The 27,999-nt window shown below is 42.1% G+C and overlaps 2 protein-coding genes and 1 pseudogene across 2 annotated transcripts in view; all 3 read right to left on the bottom strand.

Annotated features, from left to right (window-relative positions):
• Positions 1-3,428, bottom strand: part of gas7b (growth arrest-specific 7b) — a 52,676-nt gene extending 49,248 nt beyond the window's left edge. The window contains exon 1 of the mRNA XM_014179549.2: positions 2,948-3,428. Within this exon, the coding sequence (XP_014035024.1) occupies positions 2,948-3,127 (180 nt within the window). The 5' untranslated portion in view covers positions 3,128-3,428. The remainder of the gene's footprint in view (positions 1-2,947) is intronic.
• Positions 3,429-3,997: 569 nt separating this feature from the next.
• Positions 3,998-16,461, bottom strand: LOC106589491 (myosin heavy chain, fast skeletal muscle). Its single transcript, XM_014179548.2, has 38 exons — positions 15,960-16,461; positions 15,145-15,288; positions 14,318-14,474; positions 13,926-13,953; positions 13,708-13,813; positions 13,486-13,578; positions 13,330-13,393; positions 13,150-13,248; positions 12,956-13,059; positions 12,649-12,787; positions 12,385-12,503; positions 12,139-12,288; positions 11,875-12,045; positions 11,474-11,780; positions 11,313-11,377; positions 11,132-11,219; positions 10,483-10,600; positions 10,257-10,380; positions 10,016-10,152; positions 9,642-9,897; positions 9,062-9,304; positions 8,795-8,971; positions 8,554-8,699; positions 8,370-8,460; positions 7,869-8,258; positions 7,543-7,788; positions 7,254-7,450; positions 6,863-7,046; positions 6,618-6,783; positions 6,382-6,506; positions 5,931-6,239; positions 5,521-5,724; positions 5,265-5,390; positions 5,003-5,173; positions 4,677-4,781; positions 4,453-4,548; positions 4,218-4,352; positions 3,998-4,120 (listed from the first exon to the last, which is right to left on the bottom strand). The coding sequence occupies exons 1-38, from the start codon at positions 16,161-16,163 to the stop codon at positions 4,109-4,111; spliced, it is 5,796 nt and encodes a 1,931-aa protein (XP_014035023.1). The 5' UTR covers positions 16,164-16,461; the 3' UTR covers positions 3,998-4,108.
• Positions 16,462-18,142: 1,681 nt separating this feature from the next.
• LOC106589196 (myosin-1-like) lies at positions 18,143-27,897 on the bottom strand (annotated as a pseudogene).
• Positions 27,898-27,999: the final 102 nt, after the last annotated feature.

The following is a 27,999-nucleotide window of genomic DNA, read 5'->3' as shown; positions in this document are numbered from 1 at the left end:
CAAAATAGATGGCATCATGAGAGAGGAAAATTAGGTGGATATATTGAAGCAACATCTCAAGACATAAGTCAGGAAGTTAAAGCTTGGTCGCAAATGGGTCTTCCAAATGGACAATGACCCCAAGCATACTTCCAGAGTTGTGGCAAAATGGCTTAAGGACAACAAAGTCAAGTTATTGGAGTGGCCATCACAAAGCCCTGACCTCAATCCCATAGAAAATTTGTGGGCAGAACTGAAAAAGCATGTGAGAGCAAGGAGGCCTACAAACCTGACTCAGTTACACCAGCTCTGTCAGGAGGAATGGGACAAAATTCACCCAACTTATTGTGGGAAGCTTTTGGAAGGCTACCCAAAACGTTTGACCCAAATTAAACAATTTAACGGCAATGCTACCAAATACTAATTGAGTGCATGTAAACTTCTAACCCACTAGGAATGTGATGAAAGAAATTAAAGCTGAATATATCATTCTCTACTATTATTCTGACATTTCACATTGTTAAAAAAAGTGGTAATCCTAACTGACCTAAGACAGGGAATTTTTACTCGGTTTGAATGTCAGGAATTGTGAAGAACGGAGTTTAAACATATTTGGCTAAGGTGCATGTAAACTTCCGACTTCAACTGTATATAAAACCATATAGACAACGGGTAGACTCATACTGATATGGAAAAATACAAATTTCAGCACTTTACTGATGTTAGGGGTGGAACCCCTCTTTAACCACCCTGTCCTAAACATCTCATAACATCATCAATGACATTACCTCTTTCTCTTGGTCATTCAGTGAGCTTGGAAAATACACAAAAGAAGGACAGGAAACAGTTCCTCAATCAAACACAGCTGTCATCCCTCACCCAGTGATCACTGCTATAGTAACAGGAAATGTATAGCTCATTATCACCATCCCCTTTAATGTACTCCTCATCTGAAAGTAGCCGGCAGTGCCCAATGATATTACACATTCTCCAGCTTCCATAACAATAACACAAAGATAAAGTTATTCAAAAAATAAAAGTTATGAACATCTCATCATAAATTATGAACTGAATGCCTTCTGTGTTGTATTTGTTTGTTAAAATGAAGGCAGTATCTATCTATACAAGTAGGTTCCCGGGGAGTGTGCGGATCTGAGGGTCTGTCAAGGCGAGCACAGGCCTGATGACAGGTTTTCTGTTGAACGACTCATCAAATTTTGAAGAAAAAAAAAGAAAAGAAGAATAGACTGTTTGGAGAACAAAGCCTTGTCTGCTGAAGATGACAATGGAGCGTGTCTCAGAGATCAAAGCACCACACTGTAAACGACGCCAGCGGTGAAAACACACATTCCCCTGACTCTGTCGTTGAAAACACCTCGGTCTGAATTGATGACATATAGGACTGTTTCTAGGTGTGTTTTCCTCTTGTTTGAATTCATGTAGAACAGATGGAAGAGATCAAAAGGAATTCCCTGAAAATGCCTGGCTAGTTTCATTGGTTGACTAGAAGTTTCTATTGTGGTTCTTTCATTCAGATCTATATGCAAGAGCCAAGTCAGCATTAGTAGCAAATCATTTGGTAACTCATTCGGAAGAACTTCCTGTTTCTACACACTTCTATGTCAGTGTTTCAAATGAAATGCTTTTATGCTATTCAGAGACATTGCTGAATACTTATTGCTGATGGTAACTACTCACACACAGTCATATAGACGACCTGTTCCTTTACAGTAATGCTCTGAACAAATAGAGGTTGTTTTTAATGATCCAGTCCCTGCATTAATAGAGGTGAAATGCATCTGATTTTACATGTGAATAGAGTTTCCTTCTCATCCAGTTCTTAGTGAGGTGGTGGAACGGGTAGAGGGGTTGATGGTGCAACACACATCCTAAACCCGAGCCAATGTAACTAACTACTCAAGTAGTTTCCTTCAATGCAGCCTCCACCTGTTACACACCCAGTATCAGGTCATGTCAGAGCTTCTTCCCACTTATCCTTATCTGGAAAAATAGAGATGTACACTACTGTACCAAGTACCAGATTCCTCCCTGTATGTACATCTATCAAGAGATCTGACCCTTTATGATAAAAGGTGGACGTTCACATGCTCTGGAACTACAGGGTCACTGGTGATTTGGCAGTTCCCCTTCAAGCGCTACACAACCACATCAAGCTGGTATGTTGAATGACCGATTGAGGTGTGTTGAGGACCAGCTGCCTCGGCCAGCCGACCAGCCCACGTCCTACAGATCTACTCCCATCTCATTTCTGATCCAGTGATTTACTGTGTCCGCGAGTGTGAACATTGGGCTAGTGTCCATTTCCTTTTGCCAATTGTTGATAAAAACAAGTAATTAGCTGTGTTTTCTTGTCACTCTTGGCTAAAACCTGATTCAAGACAGTCCTTTGCTAAGGATTTCCCTGCCCTTCCGTGAACCTTGTGTTCACCTGCACACCGCACAAGCGCGTGTGTGTTCCCTCAGTAATCTGCCCCGTGCACTCATGCAGACAGACACAGGCAGGAGACCTGAGAATTCCAATGGAATGTGTCAGGAATGAGGAAATGTGGTGGAGGCCTCAGAAGAGTGGACAGGGGCGGGGAGGCTAGCTCTCAAGCTGATGAACACCAATAGGAAAACTGTTTGAAACCCTCATCTCTGAAACAAATCTCCACGTCTGTTAAGATACCAGCCATGGGTGTGAATGTGGGGTTATGAGGATACGTATTTAACACAATGTCAAAATATCCGAGTGTGTTATTGAAGTGTAAAGACATCTTGACTCCTTATGATGACGTTATTTCGTTGGGTAATATAGTAAGCATCATAAGGACTCGTACATCATTAGGTCATACTAAGTATACGCTTCACTCCAAACTCAAACGGAGGGGGGGGGTATTTTGGTGCCATTTGCTTCACCATTGGCATTGCACCATTTATTGATCTGAGAGTGGACATTCAGACTTACCTCTAAGACCTGAACATAACTTGCTGGGAACCATCCCTTGACTCCATCCAGCTCTCCTTCCCACCAGCCGCCAGGCAACGGCTGAACTATCTTTATGATTTCTCCAACTTCAAAAGTCAAACCCTGCTGATGTTGGTCCCCGCTGAAGGAGTATAAACTTTTGCAGTAAGATCCAGACATCGTTATCTTCTCCGGTATAACGTCGGGTCCGCGCGTAGATTCACACAGACTGATCCCTTTCCTCGAGATTCACTTGGATATTTATTGTCAAACTTGTAATGTTGATTAGTTAGCGCATCAATGACAACAATCCAACATGTTGCGAATCTGGTTAAAGTACTTTCTGAGTGAATGAAAAGGCATCCCTTGTCAAAAGAATCCTGTAAAATCCCGAACTCAGCGCAGATGCGTTCTGAGCGTGTGTATATGGGCGCTTCTCCGTTTGTGTGAACTCCCTTTCGCAAAGTCCACAGTTAAGTCTGTGCTCCTTCAATTCCTATTGCGCTTTTCTATGAGATAACCCGGTACTCGGTTCCGTTTTTTTTTGCACATTAGTTATGTTGTGGGGATTAGTAATCAATTAGCAACTTTCACCAAGGCTGGGCTTATTGAACTGTAACGTGCTTTGTCAGTTGAATCACTTCTCCAAGACGCGATTGTTTATGAAGGTTTGACAAGGCGACCGTGTAAAACAATGTGACTTTGCCATAACGTGAACTGTTGAAAAGGAGCTCCACCGATCAATGATATGCACGTCCAATGAATGCAGCTACTTAGTCATACTTTTGGAATGTGTGCCATAATTTATTTTGCAATTAAACGTAGTGTAGATCTCACAATCATGGTAGGCGAGCCTATGCTCGTTGTAACATACAGTATAGCCATGTCTATTAGGTCGAAAGTAATCTTAGTGTCGCAATCTTGAAGTGAAAAGTGGAGGCAAGATAGAAAATACAACGGGTGTTAACCACAAGGCGGCGCCAATATACTTCAGGTAGAAATGCAGTATTCTTTCCAAAGGAGCTTATATCATAGGGCTACACACAAAACCCATATTATGTGCGTTTAATAATACAGCACATACAGTGAGCCAAGCATGCATAGTACATAAGGAATTAAAAACTCCTATTTTAGGAGTCTTTGAGTCATATCTTCTCTTCACTATTCTTTGCTCTGTTTGGAGAAAGAAAGGTTTGATATCATTCACTACCTATGAATACTGTGGCATTACTAAACAACATTCTCTGTAAAGGTATAATTTCAAACAAACCGTTGAGCCCATGTCTCTGCTCTTGGCTCTCATCTTGTTGACCTGGGACTCAGCGAGATCAGCCCTCTCGGATGCCTCATCCAGTTCATGTTGCACTTTCCTGAACTTAGTCAGGTGTGTGTTAGCCTGCTCTTCCTGTGGAGAAATTCAGCATCAACAAGGTTAACGTCATAATTAAATACATATGCAGCCATTTTGAATTGGGGTATAGATGACAAATGAAAGTTTTTCTTACAGCTTCCTCAGCCTGGCGTTTGTATGCCTTTACTTTCAGCTGCAGCTTGTTCACCAGGTCCTGGAGTCTGAAGACATTCTTCTTGTCCTCCTCTGCCTGGAAAATATTATTATTATTACCATTTTGTCTTCATCCACCTACCCCACATCATCATCATCATAACCATCATTATCATTAAACTACTGTAGTAGTGGTAATATCAATGCAATATGGTAATCCTCTACCTGGTAGGAGAGTTCCTTGACTCTCCTCTCATATTTCCTGACTCCTTTGATGGCATCAACTCTCATCCTCTGCTCAGCCTCCAGTTCTCCCTCCAACTCTCGCACCTGCAACCCAGAGGGTCAAAGGTTGGAATGTCACTCTTTCAAATATATTTGTTTAATTAATATGCACTTCTTTTGAAAAATCTATTTGAAATTCAGATGCAGAGTTATTATAGCCTAGAGATTTTCCTACCGCTCATACTCAGTCGGCTAATCCTCTGGATATCATCCATTTGAGAGCTATGCATTTGCATATCAGAAGAGAATAGCTATTATTGACTCACCCTGGTCTCCAGTTTCTGGAGTTGCTTCTTGCCTCCCTTCATGGCCAAGTTCTCAGCCTCGTCCAGACGGACCTGCAGGTCTTTGACTGTGACCTCCAGGTTTTTCCTCATCCTCTCCAGGTGAGCGCTGGTGTCCTGCTCCTTCTTCAGCTCCTCAGCCATCATGGCTGCCTGCATTGGCACACAGAGAACAAGGATAAACAGGATTGAAAGAGGGATGTCTATGACAGTGTACTCTGTGAAACCTCTGGTTGTCACTCACGTCCGTGATTGCCTTCTTGGCTTTCTCCTCTGCATTCCTGGCCTCCTGGACAGCATCCTCAACCTCAGCCTGGAGTTGGGTGAGGTCAGCATCCAGCTTCTTTTTGGTGCTCATCAGGTTGATGTTCTGAAACAGAAGTTCTTCAACTTGAGAAGTTCTTCCTGACTTGACCGATGAGAATAGATAAGGCCTCAACTGTAATTTACATGATTATATTTCCTTATAAATATGATGTAAATAAGCCACTGACACTAACCTGGGAATGCAGCAGCCCCACTTTCTCACAGGCGTCAGTCAGTTCCTGCTCGGCCATCTTGCGGCTCCTCTCCGTCTGCTCCAGGGCAGCCCTCAGCTCCTCCACTTCGGCCTGCATCAGGGAGCTCCTGCGCTCCACCATGGCTGTCTGCTCCCTCAGGTCCTCCTGGCTACGCAGAGCCTCATCCAGGTGCAGCTGGGCATCCTGGCAAACCAGTCCCAACCATGTCTTGATTAGTTCTATGAAGCTGCAACTGAAGTCCAGCAAGGAAGTAGAGGTGTGGATCCTACTTCTAACACCGATTCATCGAAGTTGGGGGATAGTGCTACTACCATGCTCTGTTATGATGCCACACATTGCCCTGCTCCAAAATTCATCACATGGCTGTTTGCAGTAAAAGTGACCCTCACCTTAAGTTGTCCCTGGACATTCCTCAGCTGTTTCTGGGCCTCAGCAGACTGCCGGTTGACATGGCTCAACTGGATCTCCATCTCGTTAAGATCAGCCTCCATTTTGCATTTGAACCTGAGAGCATCATTCCTGCCCCTGACCTCAGCTTCCAGAGTGCTCTGCATGGACTCGATCAACCTCTGGTTGTTGCATTTTAGCTTATCCATCTCCTCGTCCTTTTCCGCTAGCTTCCTGTCCACTTCGCCTTTGACCTGGGCCAGCTCCAGGTGCACACGTAGTATCTTGGACTCCTCGTGCTCCAGAGAGGCCTGAGGGAGATAAGGGTGGTGATTGAAGAGCACTTGCTTTGAAGTGTACATGTAACTATAAAGAGTACAACCTACCGGGTTTCATGCCCAGAACTGAACCAAACCAACTTTACTCATCTACAGTATTGTTGAAACACAGTACCTCTGCTTCCTCAAGAGCTGTCTGGATCTCTGCTTTCTCAGTCTCTATAATCTTCTTGGCCTTCTCCACTTCATGGATGCTCTTCCCAGTCTCACCAAGCTGATCACTCAGGTCTGTGACCTCCTCTGGTGATCAAATAGAAAAACAGAGATTTGGTCAATAATTTTATCAGTTGCCTTTGCCTATAGGATACTTTTTAAAGTCTAAGAATGTCAAAACCACAGTCTCAGCCATACGCTGCAGCGTCTTGTTCTCTCTCTTCATGGTCTCCAGCTGATCCAGACATTCCTCGTAAGAATTCTTCATTTTGAAGAGCTCAGTGCTAATAGCACGAGACCCTTTCTGGGAACCTTCCAGCTCAGCCTGACTCTCCTCATACTTCTGCTTCCATTCAGCCAAAATCTGAGGAGACAAAAAGTTTGTTACCAAGAAATAGACCTCAAATTAAAATGATTTGAGTCCTCTCCAAGTCATTTAATACCTTGTCAAAGTTCTTTTGCCTTTTGTCCAGGTTAGCGGCCCAGGCGTGATTTTTCTCCTGATCAATCATCAGGTCCTCTACCTCTCCCTGCAGCCTCTGCTTGCTCTTCTCCAGAGAGGAACACTTAGCGTTCACAGCCTCAATTGTCTCTTCTGCATCCTGAAGACGCAGGGCAAGCTTCTTCCTAATAGATAAATTAAAAGTTATAGAGAGCCATAGATATAGAGATTTTAGCAAACGCTGCTATATATTAAGAAATAGAATGGTCTCTATATTGTCATCAACAGTTCCAAAAAACCACTGTATGCAAATCAGAATATCTTTGCAATGGAATGTTTGGTGTCAGCATGAGAGTCTAACTCTGTATATCTACAGGTCTGACTAATCATACTTGGCCTCCTCCAGCTCTTCTGTTCTCTGGATGGCATCAGACTCGTATTTGGTTCTCCACTGAGCCACCTCTACATTGGCCTTGGACATGCCGCGCTGCAGCTCTGCCGTGGCCTCCTGCTCCTCCTCGAACTGCTCCCTCAGTAGGTCACAGTCATGGCGGGACGATTGGAGGACATGGGCTAGGGCATTTTTGACCTGCAAACACACCCAGTAAGGGAAACGTTTAGTATGTGTCTTAATGTTTGTTTGATGTGATGCGGACATTTGAATCAGTTGTGTTTCTGTACCTTAAGCTCCTCTTCAGCCAGCCTCTTCAGTTCATCCACCTGCGAAGTCAAAGCCTGTTTGCTTCTGGTCAGCTGGGATACCAGCGATTCTCTCTCCTCCAGCTGACGAGAAAGCTCGCCATTCTCTGTTTGGAATCTTGCTTTTTGGACAGTGATGTCAGTGACGTTTCGCTGACTTTCGTCGCTTTTGGCCTTTAGCTCGCTGATTTGATCTTCAAGGCTTCGGCACATTTTCTCCAGGTTACTCTGGCAGAACAAAACATTCTTTATAACCTCAAATATAGGTTTGAAAATGTGCAATAAATCATGTTAACTTGTCAACTTACCTTCAATTTGGACACCGACTCCATGTTGCTGACCAGGTCACTGATCTCCATTTTGTATTCTCCCTTCTCCTTCTCCAGCTTCTGCTTGACTCGCTGCAGGTTGTCGATGTGCTCTCCCATCTCGGCCATACTTTCTGCATGTTTCTTACGCAGGGCAGCAGAAGTAGCCTCATGGTGCAGAGTTGACTCCTCCAGGTCACGTCTCAGTTTCTGAAACTCGGCCTCTCGCTTCTTGTTCATCTCAATCTGAGCAATGGTGGCTCCACCAGCTTCTTCAAGCCTCTCACTGATCTCCTCAAGTTCCCTGGCGAGATCAGACCTCTGTTTCTCCACCTTAGCCCTGGCAGCACGTTCAGCCTCAATCTCCTCTTCCAGCTCCTCAATACGGGCCTGGAAAAAACAGAACAGTTGATAAAAAACCATTGGATGCATTGTTGGCAGTTGCACCACATATCAACATCATTGCTTGAAACATGTGTTGCATTTGTTGCATTTTGATACCTGATGTTCCTTTAGTTTCTTCTGCAACTGGGCACCAAGGGCTTGCTCATCCTCCATTTTCCCAGCAAGATGACAGATTTCAAAGTCTTTCCTATAAGTTAAATATTAATTGAAAGTTGTTAAAATGTGGATAAAACTTGATCCAGTAGAATGTATACAGTATGTAAGAAGTATTTAATCTTACTTCTTCTGCTTTTCATCCGTTTGCTGTTTTTCATTCTCCAGATCCATTATGGATTCCTGGGCATGTTTTAAATCTCCCTCAAACTTCTTCCTGGATCTCTCAAGGTCCATGGAATGTTTCTTCTCTTGTTCAAGAGAGCCCTCTAGCTGTAACATCACATGGAATAATTTTAAGAATATACCAAGGTTAGGACGTCATGACATACAGTAGGCCTATGATGTACTGGACTTGTCAAACTCACGTCGTCCACTTGCTGTTCCAGCTTGGCCTTGGCTTTGGTCAGAGTGTTGACTTTGTCTTCCTCTGCCTGGAGATCATATAAGACTTGCTGGTGGGCTTCTTGGAGGGCTTTCTTCTCCTTGGATACTTTAACAATGGTTTCATCCAGTGTTGACACTTCTTCAGTCAAGTTTTTCACCTGTTCACAGAAACACAAAAGTGAACAGTTCTCATACTGATAAAATAAATAGCTTCAATGTAGACTTTATGCCGGGGAAGTTTCTTTAACCTTGTTTTCAGTTGCATGTTTCTCTTTCTCCACTTTAACCAGGGTGAGCTCCAGATCATCAATGTCCTTCTTTAACTCAGAACACTCGTCCTCCAGCTTCCTCTTCTTGGCGGTCAGCTCAGCGTTTATCTCCTCCTCATCCTCCAGCCTCTCACTCAGCTCTTTAGCTTTGACCTCCAGCTGGATCTTGTTCTTGACGAGACTCTCACATCTCTCCTCCGCATCTGAAAGGTTCTCACTTTCCTACAAAATTATTTTCAAAACATGTTTAAATCAAATATTATATTTATTTGTTACCGGTAACTTCACAATTTATCAGTAAACTACCAGAATTTTGGAAACTTTAAAGGATTATAGCTAATTTTCATAACATGTAAAATATATACAATTAGAAAATAAGATGTTTTAAAAATGAAAAATAGAATGACAAAGCTGTAAAACCTTAGTGAATACCGTTGGTGTTTAATATGAGAGTTTCAACATAAAATAACCTTTATATTTTTATATGCTTTTATTTATTTTACAATGTCAATATAGCTTTGTTGTAAATGTTTTGGGTCCTAACTGGTGAATAACATACCAAAGCTACTTGTAACTGAAGATCGTTATTTTCCTGCAGAAGGGAGACCATTTTCTCCTCTAGTTCCTTCTTCTTGGCTTCAGCCTTGGCCAGGTTCTCCTTGCACTTGGCAAACTCTTCCTTCATGGTGGCCATTTCCTTCTCAGTCTCAGCACTCTTTAGGAGTGGCTTGATCTTGAAGTACAGCTTCATCCATGGCCAGTGTTTCACGTTCATGAAGGAGCGGATGTTGTACTGGACGATGAAAATAGATTCTCTGTGTGAGGAATGAGAGGTTATTACATCATCCCCATGGTCAGAAAAATGAAATATTATAGCTTCACAGATAATTAGTCAAGCAGATCAGTCTTACTGAGTCAATTTATCAGTCTTACCTTCGCTCCATCATCTTTTTGAACTCCTTCCTCATGACGAAGCCTCTGCAGAGCGCTTGAGTCATTGTAACCAACACTGCCAGCTTCTCGTCTCTCATCTCCTCCAGAGTTCCCAGCAGCCCAGCCTTAAAAAACACCTGAGAGACAAAAGGACATATTTGGGCCGTAGAATAGGATTTAGATTGACTGCCAGTGTTAACATTGTGGTTTATGATTGTGGACAAAATTGGGCTCCTCTTACCTTGGTGTGCCCAAATTTGTACTGAGTGTGGTCCACATCAATTGACCCCAAGAGCCTCTCTGAAGCTTTCTTGTTGTCAATGAACTGGCCATCGGGGATAACACTAGCATTCAATACTTTGTACCTGTTACAAACATGAAAGATATATACATTAGGTATGTTGTCTTTTTTTCAAAGGATTTAAATGCATAGAATTTTTGGTGAACTACCATTGATGATTGTATACCTTTGCTTGAAATCACCATACAGGATTCTGCTCGGGAAACCTTTTCTGCAGATTCTGATACCTTCTAACACACCATTACACCTCAGCTGGTGGATCACCAAGGCATTCTCCATGAGACCTAAGATGTACAAGATTTTGGCTGCATTTTATCTGAAGAGAATGATTATTAACTGCCACAGTGAGCTCCAAAAGTATTGGGACAGTTACACATTTTTTTGTTGTCTTGGCTCTGTACTCCAGCAATTTGGATTTGAAATGACTATGAGGTTAAAGTGCTGACTGTTAGCTTTAATTTGATGTGATTTTCATCCATATCGGATTAACCGTTTAGAAATTCTAATTTTTGTTTTACATAGTCCCCCATTTTAGGGGACCAAAAGCATTGGACCAAATTCACTTATGTAGATTAAAGTGGTCCAAAGTTTAGTATTTGGTCTCATTCTCCTAGCATGCGAAGATATGTGTGCGTCTGTAACTTTGTCACTCATCATTATTCACAATTCATTCAGGATTATCCGTAATCATGGTAGCATCCACATCCATGTAGAAGTGTTTTACAATAAAACAAAACAAAAAATTCACTGTCCCATTACTTTTGGAGCTCACTCCATCTCGTACATACACTCAGTAACCAATGCTTTAGTGCTACCTGGAGTCTTTGACTCGTTGGGAATCAAGCAGCGCACAAAGTGAGGATGAGTGCATCTGAGGTTTGTCATCAGCTTGCCCAAGTTCTCCTGTGGAATGATAGTAACGTGTTTGAGTGGAACGTTTGAGTCTCAATACCTCATTTGTATTCATTATTTTCCCTACTTGATGAATCCCCCTACCCTAAACAAGGCAGACACTGTTTGGAAGGAGCCACCTTTCTTCTTGGCACCTTTCTTGCTAAGATCTGTCAAAGAAACAAGCAAGAGTTGTGTGAATATCTATAACACCATGTTGTGTACACAAGATCATGTTTTTAGAGGTAAAGTTATAGATCCCGTACCATCGGCTTGTGTAAAGCTTGCATATAAGAGAGACAGCAGTTTAACTGCAGACTTCTGATACAGCTGGACCACAGACTCATTCAGTGGGTCCTTGTTCTTGTCCAGCCATCCACAGATGTTGTAGTTTACAGTTCCGGCATAGTGCATCAGGGAGAAGTGGGCCTCGGCCTTGCCTTTGGCAGGCTTGGGCTTCTGAAAGCAGCCAGTCTTTCCCAGATGCTGGTCGTACAGCTTGCTCTTGAAGGTGGTGTCTGAAGCCTTGGGGAACATGCACTCCTCTTCAAGGATGGAAAAGATGCCCATTGGCTGTAGTGGAATGAGGTTGATAAGAGGTTGATACGAGATACAACAGTAGTGTAAATTCTTCTCATCTGACATGAAATATTCCCATTACACTTACCTTCTCAATGAGCTCAATGCAGGCAGCCAAGTCCATTCCAAAGTCTATGAACTCCCACTCAATTCCCTCTTTCTTGTACTCCTCTTGTTCCAGCACAAACATGTGGTGGTTGAAAAACTGTTGCAGTTTCTCATTGGTGAAGTTGATACACAGCTGCTCCAGACTGTTGTACTGTAGAAAGTATTTGATTGACATACTGTATTTCAATATTACAGAGACTGTATCATTAGATTAAGTACTGTGTTGAGGACATTCAATACTTACATCAAAGATCTCAAACCCAGCGATGTCCAGGACACCAATGAAGAACTGCCTTGGCTGCTTGGTGTCCAACATCTGGTTAATACGGATAACCATCCACAAGAACATCTTCTCATAGATGGATTTTGCCAGGGCCATAACTGAATTATGGACCTAAAAGTGAAAAAATAATACAACAGAATTGGAATAATCATAATGGACTGATTGATATGCATTTATTGGTAATATTGAATAGATAGGATTTTTCACCTGCTGAACTGTCTGTCCTTTGGTGACATATTCATTTCCAACCTTCACTCTTGGGTAGCAGAGAGCTTTTAGCAGATCTGCAGAGTTCAGGCCCAGGAGGTAGGCAATTTTATCAGCCACTAAAACAATGACAGGAGCCGTAGAAGAATTTTAACATCTCCCTCAAAGGACCATTTCTGAGATGAGTCACATGTTGTACTTTTCAGGGTAAGTATATATACAGTATATTCATATTATGTATACATATTCAAAACCCATGTTTACCCTCAGTGCCGTCTGGCTCTGCTTGCTCCTCTCTCTGCTTCTGCTTGAACTTCATGTTCCCATGATGCATCACAGCACCTGTCAGCTTGAAGATGCCCATCTTTTCATCCAGCGTGAAGCCCAAGATATCAATAGCAGTCTAGTAGCCAAATCAATCAGATATAAGTAGATTCAATGTTAATAGAAGAGCAGGAAACAAAATATACACTATATGTAGATTCCACATGATGTTGTATTATGTTAATCACATTATGGTAAATGTGCAAACATAATTTGTCAAGTTATTTGTCAAATCAAGAAGACCTACATCGGTGGCGACCAGTTCATCTTTGTCTACGATGCTGGTCACAGTGATCTGCCCCTGACTGATCATGGGGAAATCATATGGGTTGGTTGTGATGAGCAGCATCTCTGTGGAGATTAAAATAGTCATTAGTGATTTAAAATTCAATACTCAGCTGGATGGACCATTGGCAATACCATTAATCATGTGATCCTTACCTATCAGCTCTGGCTTGTGGTTGGTCATTACTTGATAGAAGATGTGATAACTTCTCTCATCAACAAGCTGGAATGTCACTCTGGACTTTTCCAGCAAGTCTGGGGAAAGAGTCAAGAGTGTCAATGCCTTCCATAACCTCTAGTCTAGACCATGCACAGAAACACACAGCATAGACTCACATGTCTCAATATCAGCTGATGCTAGCTTTCCAGTGGTTCCAAAATGAATCCTGATGAATTTACCCTGTTTGGAAAATAATAATTTATGATTCCTGGTTTGAACTGTAACACGTCTTAAGAATTATATTAAAGATAACGGTAATAGGCTCAACTTACAAATCGTGAGGAGTTGTCGTTCCTCACAGTTTTGGCATTCCCATAGGCCTCTAGCAGGGGGTTGGCTGCAATGATTTGATCCTCCAGCGAGCCCTGTAGAATAATTTCTTACACTTTACTTCACAAACCACTATTTATCTGATATTTAGTTAAAATGACTATTACATACATTTGAACTAGTTTTTTGTCAGCTGGCACCAGCCTGGTATCACAGGGCCTCACCTGCATTTTGCCACTGGTAGATTCTTTCTTCCCAGACACTGCGATTGTCGCAAAGTACTGGATGACACGCTTAGTGTTCACAGTCTTCCCTGCACCAGATTCTCCACTGAGTTCAAATAAATAAACAAGGTTGGGAAAAGAATAATATAGGTCAAATAAGATAAGTGTTAGTTGTGGTACAAAAATATGAGGGTTTGTTAATATAGAATGCAACTTACGTGATAAGGACAGACTGGTTCTCTCTGTCTGTGAATAAAAATATTTTGATGAGAGGGTTTAATGAGGGGGATATATTAACATATTGACATGACTCTCTGAGGTCATTAAAGATCCCATTTCACTTATCGTAAGAGTAGGGGTGTTAACCCCGGTGTCCTGGCTAAATTCCCAATCTGGCCCTCATACCATCACGGCCACCTAATCATCCCCAGCTTACAATTGCCTCATTCATCCCCCTTCCTCTCCCCTGAAACTATTCCCCAGGACGTTGCTGTAAATGAGAATGTGTTCTCAGTCAACTTACCTGGTAAAAGAACGGTAAAATAAAAAAAACATAATCAGGTAATTCTGCTGAATAAGGTTTTCCATTAGAGCCAAATATCAACCTTACCAGTGAGCATGAACTGATATGCGTTGTCAGAGACAGAGAAGATATGAGGCGGGGCTTCCATGCGTTTCTTCCCTCTGTAGGCCACTACCACCTCCTGGTTGTAGACTGGTAACCACTTATAGGGGTTTACAGTGACACAGAACAGCCCAGAGTAGGTCTGAAACATAGTTTAGTAACCAATTACTTTTGGCTCATCTCATTGATATTGTATTGGAGTGAATGATAAAGAATTGTATATACTACACAGTGGTCCAAAGTACTTAAATAAAAATACTTTAAAGTACTACTTAAGTCGTTTTTTGGTGTACCTTTACTTTAGCCAACTTTTACTTCACTACATGCCTAAAGGAAATAATGTACTTTTTACTCCACACATTTTCCCTGACACCCATAAGTACTCGTTACATTTTCACAGGAAAATGGTCCAATTCACACACTTATCAAGAGAACGTCCCTGGTCATCCCTACTGCCTCTGATCTGGCGGACTCACTAAACACAAATGCTTAATTTGTAAATTATGTCTGAGTGTTCGAGTGGGCCCCTGGCTATCTGTAAATGTAAAAAAAAAACATAATAATTGTGCTGTCTGGTTTGCCTAATAATATAAGGAATTTGAGAGGAGTTATACTTTTACTTTTGATACTTAAGTATATTTAAAACCAAATACTTTTAGACTTTTACTCAAGTAGTATTTTACTGGGTGACTTTCACTTTTACTTGAGTCATTTTTATATTAAGGTATCTTTACTTTTACTCAAGTACTGTATGACTATTGAGCCCTTTTTCCACCACTGACAGTATGTAATGTCAACCAGTCTAGACTCACATAGATCATCCATGCTGCGTAACGCTCTTTGAGGTTATACAGCACGGTGGCCTCGTTGAGGTGGGTCATCATGGCCATGTCCTCAATCTTATCAAATTTAGGAGGATTCATTGGATACACATCATCCTCCGTCACTGTTACACCCTTGGAAAGTTAGACATAAGAGTTATTAACATGTAGTACTACTTCTATTAATTACTAGCATATTGTATTAGTTATTATTACAATGTACACTGAGTATACAAACATTAACACCTGCTCTTACTATGATAAAGACTGACCAGGTGAATCCAGGTGAAAGATATGATTCCTTATTGATGACACTTAAATCCACTTCAATCAGTGTAGATGAAGGGGAGGAGACAGGTTAAAGAAGGATTTTTAAGCCTTGAAACAGTTGAGACATGGATTGTGTATGTGTGCCATTCAGAGGGTGAATGGGTAAGACAAAAAATGTAAGTGCCTTTGATCGGGGTATGTTAGTAGGTGCCAGGCTCACCAGTTTGTGTCAATAACTGCAACGCTGCTGGGCTTTTCCACACTCAACAGTTTCATGTGTGTATAAAGAATGGTCCACCACCCAAAGGACATCCAGCTAACTTGACACAACTGTGAGAAGCATTAGAGTCAAAATGGGCCAGCATCCCTGTGGAACACTTTAAACACCTTGTAGAGTCCATGCTCTGACGAACTGTGGCTGTTCTGAGGGCAAAAAGGTGGGGTGCAACTCAACATTAGGAAGGTGTTCCTAATGTTTGGTATACTCAGTGTAGTAATACTGTCTATATTCATTATTTGTGGAGTCAAACACTCACTTGTCCACCAGTAATCTTTACAGTGACTTTGCCACCGTCTCTCTTCTGGATGTTGCCTTTGAGGTACAGCTCTTTGCTGTCGGTCACATAGCAGGCTGTCTTGGCATCAAATGGGATGTTCTGAGCGGCAATCCTCTCTCGCTCCGGTTTCCGGAGGTATACGGCTGCCTCGCCGAAAATGGCCATCTCTGCGTCCGTACTCATGGCTGGGCTTTTACTGTGAAGAGAAAGCTGAGTTTCAAAATAAGTCCAAGAAATTCACTTTCTCTGATGGAGAGACATCCAGTGACAGGAATCAATCAAAAAGACCAGCTGAGAGAGGACTGTAATATAAAGCGTCTTCAACCTTACCCAAATCCAGACTCACTGAGAAAAGGTTGCGGTTTTGTTTCACTCACCTGAGGAGATATAGGAGCCATTCTTTTTTTATTCATTTTTGAATGAAATAAAACATTTGAAAAGATCGTAACGGAACCTTTTGTTGATAAAAAGCTTTAGCATAGACAGTCAGTAGTGCACAAACCTCTATAGGAGAGGGTTTTATATTACTCACCAGAGTTCTCCCTCAGACGGATCCCTCAGTAATCAAAGGGACTCACTGGAGCGGCTTTTATTGAGATAATTTGGGTCGCCCCTGAAATCCTTCCCGTTGTTTTGGGCATGGAAAAGTAAGCCCCCCCCCCCGATTAGTTCTCTGTCATCTCTCATTATGGGGCTTATTCTGGGATCTAGTGGCATGGTGGCCAGACAATGGTTTTCAGAGGCAGAGGGCAGACGTTACATAAACCGATGGATGGAATTGGAGAAATGGGAAACCTTGAAATAGTTTGCATCTTAACATTTTTTGGAGGGACAGCTATCCATTTAAGATTAAGCAAAAATAAGGATACATTTGTGATCCTATTCTAAGCATGATCTTAATTGGTCCTTGATGTATGTGACAGGAAATGGCATTTCAGCATTTGTATATTTTGCCAGGCATATAGATGTTCTATCTATAATGTATAGTTCCATCATTTATATTTCTAGTTTAAAACATCAATCTAACATAAATCAATAGCATGGAGATACTCATCTGTTAATCTGTTTGTATTTGGGCAGAAAGAGCCCAGGACCTTATTGGAAATCAAATTAAAGCTCTAGTGTAATCCTACTGTATAGAAAACATGCAGAACGGGTATTATACTTCCATGCCAAGTGTAAATTCCAATCTGGTTTTCAGACAATTGAAATTCCAAAGTTATGATGATGACTTTTGAGACACTGAATGCGTGCGTTTATAACTGGACCACAAAAATAAGACAAACACAGGTGGGATACGCCACCCTAAATATGATAGTCAATCACTGTGCACTAAACAGATAGTTCTAAAGAAGGCATCACACAGCTAATGATTTAGCTCAGCGATAGGACATGTCTCTGTGCCTTTCTGATCTTTCTGATCAGTCTGGATTGACTTTTGATTATGGGGCCTTAATCATGGCTAATCCTGAGATAGCATGCAAGCTTTAGGCCCGTAGGCCTTTTGTGTGTGCGTGTGTTCTGTACTGGACTTTGACATTGGAGAGGAGGTCTATTTTGGCTGTCGTGGGGAAGCCCAAAATGTCACCATGCATTCTCCTGAGGATCTCTACTAATCTCTGAAAATCGCAGACTCTCAAATGAAATGAAAACTACACGCACATGGCGGTCCTGCCGGGTCTAAATTGAGCCTCGAAATCCATACTGTTTGGCTAAGGGATTTGGATGATTGTGTTACACTTGTTATACTGTTGCCTTGTTTGGCAAGATAATGACAAAAAAAACTATAAAAAGTAGGCCTAATTAGATCACTGGAGGATATGTTAATGCAGAACAGATAAAAGTGAATGTTAATGTTTTGTGTCATACTTTAAAACAACACCAGAAACAGTTATACATGCACTTGCTTCATCTATTTTGTACTATAATTCCACTAGGTTGTGCTACAGTCTATACATAAACAGATCCAGACATTCAGGCAGGCATCCAAGCAGGCACAAATCCTGGGTCTTCTAACCACTTCTGGGTCTTCTACTCACTCAGATTCAGGCTGGTACATAAGATAAAAAATATGTAATGCAAATGTTGTTTTTTATTTTCCTTTTTTTTGTCAAATAATACACACATCAATCAATCAATGTAGTACTGAAATATATGAATACTTATGTTTTTGTATCGTATCGTACCTTCCCGGCATCCCTGCTCTTGGCTCTAATCTTGTTGAGCTGGGACTCTGCGACCTCAGCCCTCTCCTCTGCCTCCTTCAGGTCATGCTACATCTTTCTGCACTTAGTCAGGTGGGTGTTGGCCTGCTCTCCCTGGAACAACACCACTAGACCATAATACAAGAAGTCAGGGATTAACAATAACAACCAGGTACTTTCTCATTAGGTCATAGGTCATTGATCTAAGCTTACAGCTTCCTCAGCCTGACGTTTGTAGGGCTTCACCTTCAACTGCAGCTTGTCCACCAGGTCCTGCAGCCTTTGGAATGTCTTCTTTTCCTCTTCAATATGCAAGCAGAAATCAGCAGATCAATCAGTGAGGTAAAGGAAATTAGATCACTTCTGATTGAATCAGATTCCTCTGAACTCATTTCTCTACTCCCTGGTAGGTGAGCACCTTGACTCTCCTCTCATATTTTTGGGCTCCTTTCATGGCATCAGCTCTTCTTTTCTGCGCAACCTCCAGTTCTAATTCCAGCTCACACACTTGCCAGTGAGTGGATCACATCACAAGTAGTCAACACTTGATGAATAGTTTCAGGCTTCCTCTGGGATACACTTCCATTATAGCAGCAAAAAACTATGATTTCACTATGCCTCCAGTCTAGCTGCTCTGGGAGACAGCACCATCTGCCGGTATGTCATTAGATTAATCTGGAGTATTTGAGTCCCAGTGATACTATGATAATCTTGTGAAAAGGGGACGGGTTACCCGAGCCTCCAGTTTCTGGAGCTGCTTCTTGCCGCCCTTCATGGCCAGGTTTTCAGCCTCATCCAGGCGGTGCTGCAGGTCCTTGACTGTAACCTCCAGGTTCTTCTTCATCCTTTCTACATGACCGCTGGTGTCCTGCTCCTTCTTCAGTTCCTCAGCCAGCATGGCCGCCTGTGTAGGAGAACATTTCATCACATCATATTGTTGTTGGTTTTACATGACATGTTATGGAGGTAAAATATTGTCAATCTTTGCTTGATATGACACATCAGTGATGGCTTTCTTGGCTTTCTCCTCTGCGTTCCTGGCCTCCTGGATGGCATCCTCCACTTCCCCATGCAGTTAACTGACATCTACATCCAGATTTTTCTTGGTGTTGAGAAGACTGGTGTTCTGTTAACGTATGGCATTATAGATAATGTTATTAGATGTTACAATAGTGGCATGGGAAATCTATATAAACCAAGGCAAAGCTACATATTTGTGAGTATACCTGGGAATGCAGCATCCCCACTCTCTCACAGGCATCAGTCAGCTTCTGCTCAGACATCTTGCGGCTCCTCTCCGTCTGCTCCAGGGCAGCCCTCAGCGCCTCCACTTCGGGCCTGCATCAGGGAGCTCCAGCGCTCCACTATGACTGCCTGCTCCCTCAGCTCCTCCTGGCTACGCAGAGCCTCATCCAGGTGCAGCTGGGCATCCTGAGGAGAGAAATAAACTCAACTTTATAATAAAGTTAATTAGTAAGACATAGATTGATATTATGTAGAAATGTTTTGAATGCATTACCTTGAGGTCTGTCTGGACGTTTCTCAGCTGTTTCAGGGCCTCACCAGCCTGCCTGTTGGCGTGGCTCAGCTGAACCTCCATCTCGTTGAGATCGATCTCGATCTTCTTTTTGATCCTCAGGGCATCGTTTCTGCTGAGGGTCTCAGAGTCTAGGACCGACTGGATGGTGTCAACGACATGCTGGTTGTTTAGTTTGATTTGCTCCATCTCCTCCTCTTTCTCCGCCAGCCTCCTGTCTACCTCACCTTTGACCTGGGTTAGCTCCAGCTGGATACGAAGGATCTTGGATTCTTTGTGTTCCAAAGAGACCTAAAATAATTGGATAAATTGACATTATTCCATTGATTATTGACATTTTCATATTTCAGGACATTTCTCCATTGGCATCAAACCTCGGTCTCCTCTTAGTCTTTTCCAGAGAGGCACACTTGGCATTCACAGCCTCAATGGCCACCTCAGCATCCTGGAGTCGCTGGGCAAGCTTCTTCCTGAGGATATGAATTTCCTTCTTTAGTGTTGAAACACAATGTTTCTTGGCCTCATGAAGGTGAGCAGTACATTTCTAAAGTACAATATTTAAAAGGCCTGTATCTTCTGACTCACTTGGCCTCCTCCAGGTTATCAGTACGCTGGATGGCATCAGTCTCATATTTGGCTCTCCACTGAGCCACCTTTACATTGGCTTTGGACATTCCCCTCTGCAGCTCTGCCTTAGCCTCCTGCTCCTCTTCCAACTGCTCCCTCAGCATCTCACAGTCATAGTGAGATGATTGGACAGCGTGGGCTAAGGCACTCTTAGCCTTTACAGAAACAAATTAAAGCAGATCAAGCATCCACCTTTACACCAAAAGATGGGAGTTGGTTATGATTTGGATGTTATAATTTTTAAGCATCTCTAGAGCTGTGTACTTTTTGACTTTTTTGACTCTTTAGAGGTCTAGATATGAATTCATTCTTCAAAGTAGAATTTTAAAACAAACCTTGGTTTCTTCTTCAAGCTGCCTATTCAGCTCTTCAATTTGTTGAGTGAATGACAACTTGGTCTTTGACATGTGAGAAAGTATCTTTCTCGTCAAGTCGGCAGGAAAACTTGCCTTTCAAATAAAGTATTACAAGAACATTTGTTAGAACAGGCCCTCTTTAATTGTGGTCCAAGTGGTGGACTACTGCCAACTCAGCATGATGTATTTCCTACCATTCTCAGTTTGAAGTCTTGCTCTTTGAGTATTGAGATCAGTGAGCTGGCGAGTGTTCTCATCATGTTTGGCCTTGTATTCGCTCAGCTGGTCCTCCAGAGCATGACACATCTTCTCGTAATTTGCCTTAGAAAAATAATAAGCAATGTTATCAGTTTTCATGATTTACAAAAGTATGAATGCATCTTTCTGTAATGGAATGAGATTGTTCTCTACCTTGGATTTGGACACTGATTCCATGTTGCTGACCAGATCATCAATCTCCATTTTGAGTTCACTCTTTTCTTTCTCCAGCTTCTGCTTGACACGCTGCAGATTGTCAATGTGCACTCCCAGCTCTGCCACAGTGTCTGTGTTTCTTACGCAGGGCAGCAGAAGTAGCCTCATGGTGCAGAGTTGACTCCTCCAGGTCTCGTCTCAGTTTCTGAAACTCGGCCTCTCGCTTCTTGTTCATCTCAATCCGAACAATGGTGGCTCCACCAGCTTCTTCAAGCCTCTCGCTGATCTCTTCAAGTTCCCTGGAGAGATCAGACCACTGCTTCTCCACCGTAGCCCTGGCATCACGTTCAGCCCCAATCTCCTCTTCCAGCTCCTCAATACAGGCCTGAAATAAAGTATTGAAGGAAACATTTTAAACACATAAAGGTCTTAATCTTGAAAGCAATATTTTCTCGTTGAGTACCTGGAGCTCCTTGATCTTTTTCTGAGATTGAGCTGACGAACTTTGCTCATCCTCAATTTTGGTGAGAAGCTGACTGAACTCAAAGTCTTTCCTGCGAAGTCAAACCATATGATTAGAGTTTCTATAAAAATCACATGTTCTAGAATATGAATGGATGAATAACTGAAGTGTTTATTGTACTTTTTCAGTCATTCCTCCAGCTGCTGCTTGTCGTTCTCCAGATCCATTACAGATTCTTGAGTCAGTTTCAGATCCCCTTCAAGCTTTCTCTTGGTCCTCTCAATATCCATCCATATCTTTTTTACTTGCTCCAGAGAACTCTCAAGCTGTAAAACGAAGTAGGAAGTATGTTTAATAGTGAAACCTATCCAGAATAAAAGCTAATAAAGCTCAATGTTTAGACTTACATCATCCACTTTTGCTCCAGCTTAACTTTGGCTTTGGTCAGAATGTTGACTTTGTCTTCCTCTGCCTGGAGGTCATCCAAGGTTTGCTGGTGGGTCTCTTGGAGGGCTTTCTTGTCCTTGGATAATTTTCCAATCGTCTCATTAAAACTTACATTCATTCTGTCAAAATTTTCACCTGAAGGTTTTTCGAAAACTGACAGGTCAGTGAATAAAGGATTATACCTTTTTTAGAAAACAGACACATTCATGAAAGACATTCACCCTGTTTTCAGTGGCATGTTTCTGCTTCTCCACTTTGGCCAGGGTGTCCTTCTTCAGCTCAGAGCACTCATCCTCTATCTTCCTCTTCTTGGAAGTCAGTTCAGCATTTCCTCCTCGTCCTCCAGCTTCTCGCCCAGCTCTTTGACTTTGGTCTCCAGTTGGATCTTGCTCTTGATGAGGCCATCACATCTCTCCTCTGCATCCACCAGACCTTCACTCTCCTGGAAAGAAAATGTCTCATCAAACAAAATATAATATTCTGTTGATATTTTCTATTGCATCCTAATAACCTTGCTTTTTGATGTGATAAAATTACTCTGGATCTCTAGAGCAAGTCATTCAATGCTGTAAGAACATTGTTTCCTATCCTTTGGCACTCAAGAACTATACTTACAGCCTGCACTTGCAGTCGCAGGTCATTCCTCTCCTGGAGCAGGGTCACCAATTTGGCCTCCAGCTCCTTCTTGGTCTCTGCTTTGACCAGGTCGTCCTTGCACTTGCCAAACGTATGTTGGACTGAACAACAGAAATGTATTCTCTGCAAGGACATAAGTCAGATTTAGGATCCTTACATTTTAATGTACACCATACAATCTCAGGGACAGATTATGACTTAAGGTGTTTATAACTTGAATGTTCTTACAACTTTCTCATTGACATCAATGTGTGCAATGCATCTCCTGTTTGGTTTCCAATCTATCATCATGGCCTTTACCTCCTCTTCATCATGATCCAGTACTCTGTCCTCATTAGGAAGCCGCGACACAGGGCCTGGGTGATGGTGATGAGGGTGGCCAGTTTCTTGTCCCTCATCTCCTCCAGCAAACCCAGCAGGCCTGCTTTGAAGAACAACTGCAGGAAACAGACATGGAGACCATTTTTAAATTACCACATCTGATCCTTTCATACCAAAAAGGAATATGTACAGTATTGGTACTACCATTTGCATTGTAGTCATTTAGCAGATGTTCTTATCCAGAGCGATTAACAGGAGCAATTAGGGTTAAGTGCATTGCTCAAGGCCACATCGGCAGATTTTTCACCAAGTCAGCTTGGGGATTCGAAACCAGCGATGTTTCAGTTACTGACCCAACACTCTTAACCGCTAGGCCACCTGCTGCCCCTACCAGAGATGTTCACTATCACTTGCCAGTGTGTCCAAACTTATACTGATTGTGGTCCACATCAATTGACCCCAAGAGCTTCTCTGCAGCTTTCTTGTTGTCAATGAACTGGCCATCAGGGATAACACTTGCATTCAGTACTTTGTACCTAGAGGGAAATGGTTTGCGAAAAAATCGAAATAATGAGCAAAAGCCAAATAACCTGAAGTAGACACCAATGATATGGTGAACATGTTTACGAGGCGTCTAAGTCTCATTTGGAATCAGACACCTGACAAAATGGGGGTGAGTGCTTTTCTGGTTTGTCATCAGCTTTCCTAAGTTTTCCTGTTAAGGGCAAAAGGGCAACAACTAAATGTGTATTACAATAATATTCAATCAAACATGTAAGAAGGAATAATGAGAATATAAAATGTGTTGTTCATTCTCTACTGACCCTTAAGACGGCTGACACAGTCTGAAAGAAGAGACCTTCTTCTTCGTTCCCTTCTTTGCTGCATCAGCACCACCACTGTTTTCTACAGGACAAAACATTTGCAAAGAGATGAAACCACTTCTAACTGTAATTCCACAACCAGCACAAAATCACTGACAGTAATGTGTGTATGTACTTCTATGTCCTTACCCTCAGAGGCAGAGTACAGAGGCAGAGTAACTGCAGTAGAGGAAAGAGAGCAGCTTCAAGGCTGCCTTCTGGTAGAGCTGAATGACTGTCTCATTCAGTGGGTCTTTGTTCTTCTACAACCAGCCAGTAATGTTGTAGTCCACAGTGCCGGCGTAGTGCACCAGGGAGAAGTGAGCCTCTACCTTGCCCTTGACCGGCTTGGGCTTCTGGAAGTTGTCAGCCTTTCCAAGGTGCTGGTCATAAAGCTTGTTCTTGAAGGTGGTGTCTGAAGCCTTGGGGAACATGCACTCCTCTTCAAGGATGGAGAAAATGCCCATTGGCTGGGGATTAACAAATAAATTACAGTGCAGCATTTAGATCTTGAATGAAAGTGTAAAAAAAACTCTCAATTCTATCTAATTGCTATCATGAAGGAAGCTATGAGCTCAATGCATGCAGCCAAGTCCATTCCAAAGTCTATGAACTCCCACTCAATTCCCTCTTTCTTGTACTCGTCTGGTTCCAGCACAAACATGTGGTGGTTGAAAAACTGTTGCAGTTTCTCATTGGTGAAGTTGATACACAGCTGTTCCAGACTGTTGTACTGTTGAGAAAGTCAACAAATACCATTTCAATTGCAATCTATTGGGTCAATGTTATGACACTGTGGAATTATTGAGACATTTCACTTACATCAAAGATTTCAAATCCAGCAATGTCCAGGACACCAATGAAGAACTACATTGGCTACTTGGTTTCCAACATCTCGTTTATACGGATAACCATCCAAAGAAACATTTTCTCATCGACAGATTTAGCCAAGGCTCCAATAGAGATGTACACCTGTAGGTCATAAGCATATTACATGAGTCGACAGCAACAAGTCAAACTTGAGACCTCGAAAACAACACAAGATAGCAAATACCTGCTGAACAGTCTGTCCATTGGTGACATACTCATTTCCAACCTTCACTCTGGGGTAGCAGAGCACTTTTAGCAGATCTGCTGAGTTCAAGCCCATGAGGTAAGCTGCTTTGTCAGCCACTGAAATAGAAACAGACACCAGAATTTTTACGTGTTTTCATTTTCAGTAAGCATCAGCTCTAATAAGTCTCCCACCCCCCCACCCATAAAAAATCTGACATTTCCAGCTACAATAGTCATTTACAACATTAACAATGTCTACAATGTATTTTTTATCAATATGATGTTATTTTAATGGACAAAAAATTTGCTTTTCTTTCAAAAACAAGGACATGTCTAAGTGACCCCAAACTTTTGAACGGTAGTGTATATATATATTTTTATAATTAAATTAAAAGTTTCCACCATATTAGAGCAATTCTATCAGATATGTGAAGGGGAGTGGACAATGGTAGGAGGGAGGGAACAACTTTCTGGAGTGACATGCATCCCAGGTTTTTACCCTCAGCGCCATCTTGTTCCGCCTGCTCCTCTCGCTGCTTCTGCTTGAACTTCATGTTCCCATAATGCATCACAGCGCCAGTCAGCTTGTAGATGCCAATCTTCTCCTCTGAGGTGAATCCTAGGATGTCAATAGCACTCTAGAAGCACATCAGTGGACAGTGTTTTTTTAAATGAACGAAACAGAGAATTTGCAAGGTATCCTGATCAAATCAAGAATTAGGAGACAAATTCAACACATTTTCTGCAATTTGAGTTTGATTGCATTTAGCCCAAGTTTCTCTACTTACATCAGTAGATAGCAGTTCATCACTGTGATCGATACTAGCCACAACAATCTCCCCTTGGCTGATAAACGGGAAGTCATAAGGGTTGGTGGTGATGAGAAGAGTACCTATGAGCTCAGGCTTCTTGTTGGACATGATCTGGTCACCGGGGTTTTTCCAGGAGATCTGCCAAAGCAAAAAGAGCATGTCTGTGCTGTGTATCATGTGTATGTCATCGTGTAACATAGATGTTTCTCAGCCAAATGTGGCATACAACTTACGGTAACACTTTATTTGGATAGTCTGTAGAGTATCTGCAGATGGACTATCTACAGACTATCAGCAACATTTCAACTAACTATCTACTAACCCGAACCCTAGCCCTAACCCTTGTTCTAACCCTAAACGTAACCCATACCCTAAACTTAACCATTTTCCTAACCCTTATTCTAAACCTAACCCCAACCCTAACCGTAACCTTAGTAAGCAGTTGCTTATCAACAGTCTGTTGATAGAATTACCTTCCCTGTAGCTCAGTTGGTAGAGCATGGTGTTTGCAACGCCAGGGTTGTGGGTTCGATTCCCACGGGGGGCCAGCACAGAAAAAAAAAATGTATGAAATGTATGCATTCACTACTGTAAGTCGCTCTGGATAAGAGCGTCTACTAAAATGACTAAAATGTAAAAATGTAAAATGTACCTGGAAAATCCGGACAAATAAAATGTGACCCAACTTACAAGTCTCAATATCAGTGGAAGCCAGTTTTCCTGTAGTTCCAAAGTGAATTCTGATGAATTCTGATTTTCCCTGAACAGAGATAAAACAAGACGGTAATGACCTTGATGACTTAATAATGATGACAAATAAGTGACACCATATGACATAGACAGAAATACTCATTTACAAAGCAAGAGGAGTTGACGTTCTTAACGGTCTTTGCATTTCCAAAAGCCTCCAGCAGAGGGTTGTCTGAGTTGATCTGGTCCTCCCTACAGGTAAGATACAACAGATCAACCAGTCAGCCAATCAAGTAACATTGTTTCATTCAATCATAAAGTACAGCAGATTATCTGTCTGTTTAGATAACTACTAAAGGCATGTTCTTTGTATAGCTGACTGAACAGTGTTTCTTGAGAGGAAAATAAAGATGTTGAGTTCTACTTGCATGCATTTTGCCTGGACCCTCTTTTTTCTTGTCCCCATTTCCAGACACTGCGATGGTCGCAAAATACTGGATGACATGCTTGGGGTTCACAGTCTTCCCTGCACCGATTTCTCCACTGAGAGAAACACAAAGCACATCCATAGAAAACACAATGTTTCTTCGTGTTGAAGAACTTAAGTCTGTTGATTTTCAAGTTCCATTACTTACGTGATCAAGATGGACTGTTACTCTCTATCTAAATGAAAAGGAGCATCACAATCACGAGAAGAACATACTGTGTATGAATTGACAACAAACTAATAAATTACATTGAAGAACTTGAATCCTACCAGTCAGCATAAACTGATCGGCATTGTCGGAGATGGAGATGATGTGGGGTGGAGCTTCCTGATGTTTCTTCCCTCTGTAGGCCACTACCACCTCCTGGTTGTAAACTGGTAACCACTTATAGGGGTTCACAGTGACACAGAAAAGCCCAGAGTAGGTCTCTAACCACAGCAGTGATTGTAATATCCGTTTAAGGAGAGTAACGTGGAAAGGGTGAGCTTTGGAAACAAGCTCAACTTCAGACAAAGAACAGCCTTCACTCATGTCAAATGTGACTCACATAGATAATCCATGCTGCGTAACGCTCTTTGAGGTTATACAGCACGGTGGCCTCCTTGAGGTGGGTCATCATGGCCATGTCCTCAATCTTATCAAATTTAGGAGGATTCATGGGGAAGACTTCGTCTTCCTTCACTGTTACAGTCTATGTTTAGGAAGAAGAAATAAATACATTTTTGGAAAATACTCGATCCCGACTGTTTACATATTTTTTCTACATGGCACTGTACTAGTTCAATTAGACGTAACACATTACTCCCGCTTCAGTCTTAACGGTTGCTTTGCTGCCCTCTTTGCTTTGGAGAGTGCCTTTGACATACAGCTCCTTAGGCTCAGACACAAACACAGCCGTCTTGGCATCAAAGGGTCTGTTCTGTGCTTCTATCCTCTCTCTATCAGACTTCCGGAGGTATGGGGCAGCCGGCCCAAACACACCCATCTCAGAATCTGAACTCATCTTTGTAAAGCACCCTGGGGGGGGGACTGAGGGGACAGAGATGGAAGATGGAAGCTCATAATAATGTCTGCAATGGAGCAAATGGAATGGCATCAAACACAT

Source organism: Salmo salar, chromosome ssa28, assembly GCF_905237065.1.
Source record: "Salmo salar chromosome ssa28, Ssal_v3.1, whole genome shotgun sequence".
Lineage (NCBI taxonomy): Eukaryota > Metazoa > Chordata > Actinopteri > Salmoniformes > Salmonidae > Salmo > Salmo salar.
This window is presented reverse-complemented; position numbering and strand designations above follow the sequence as displayed.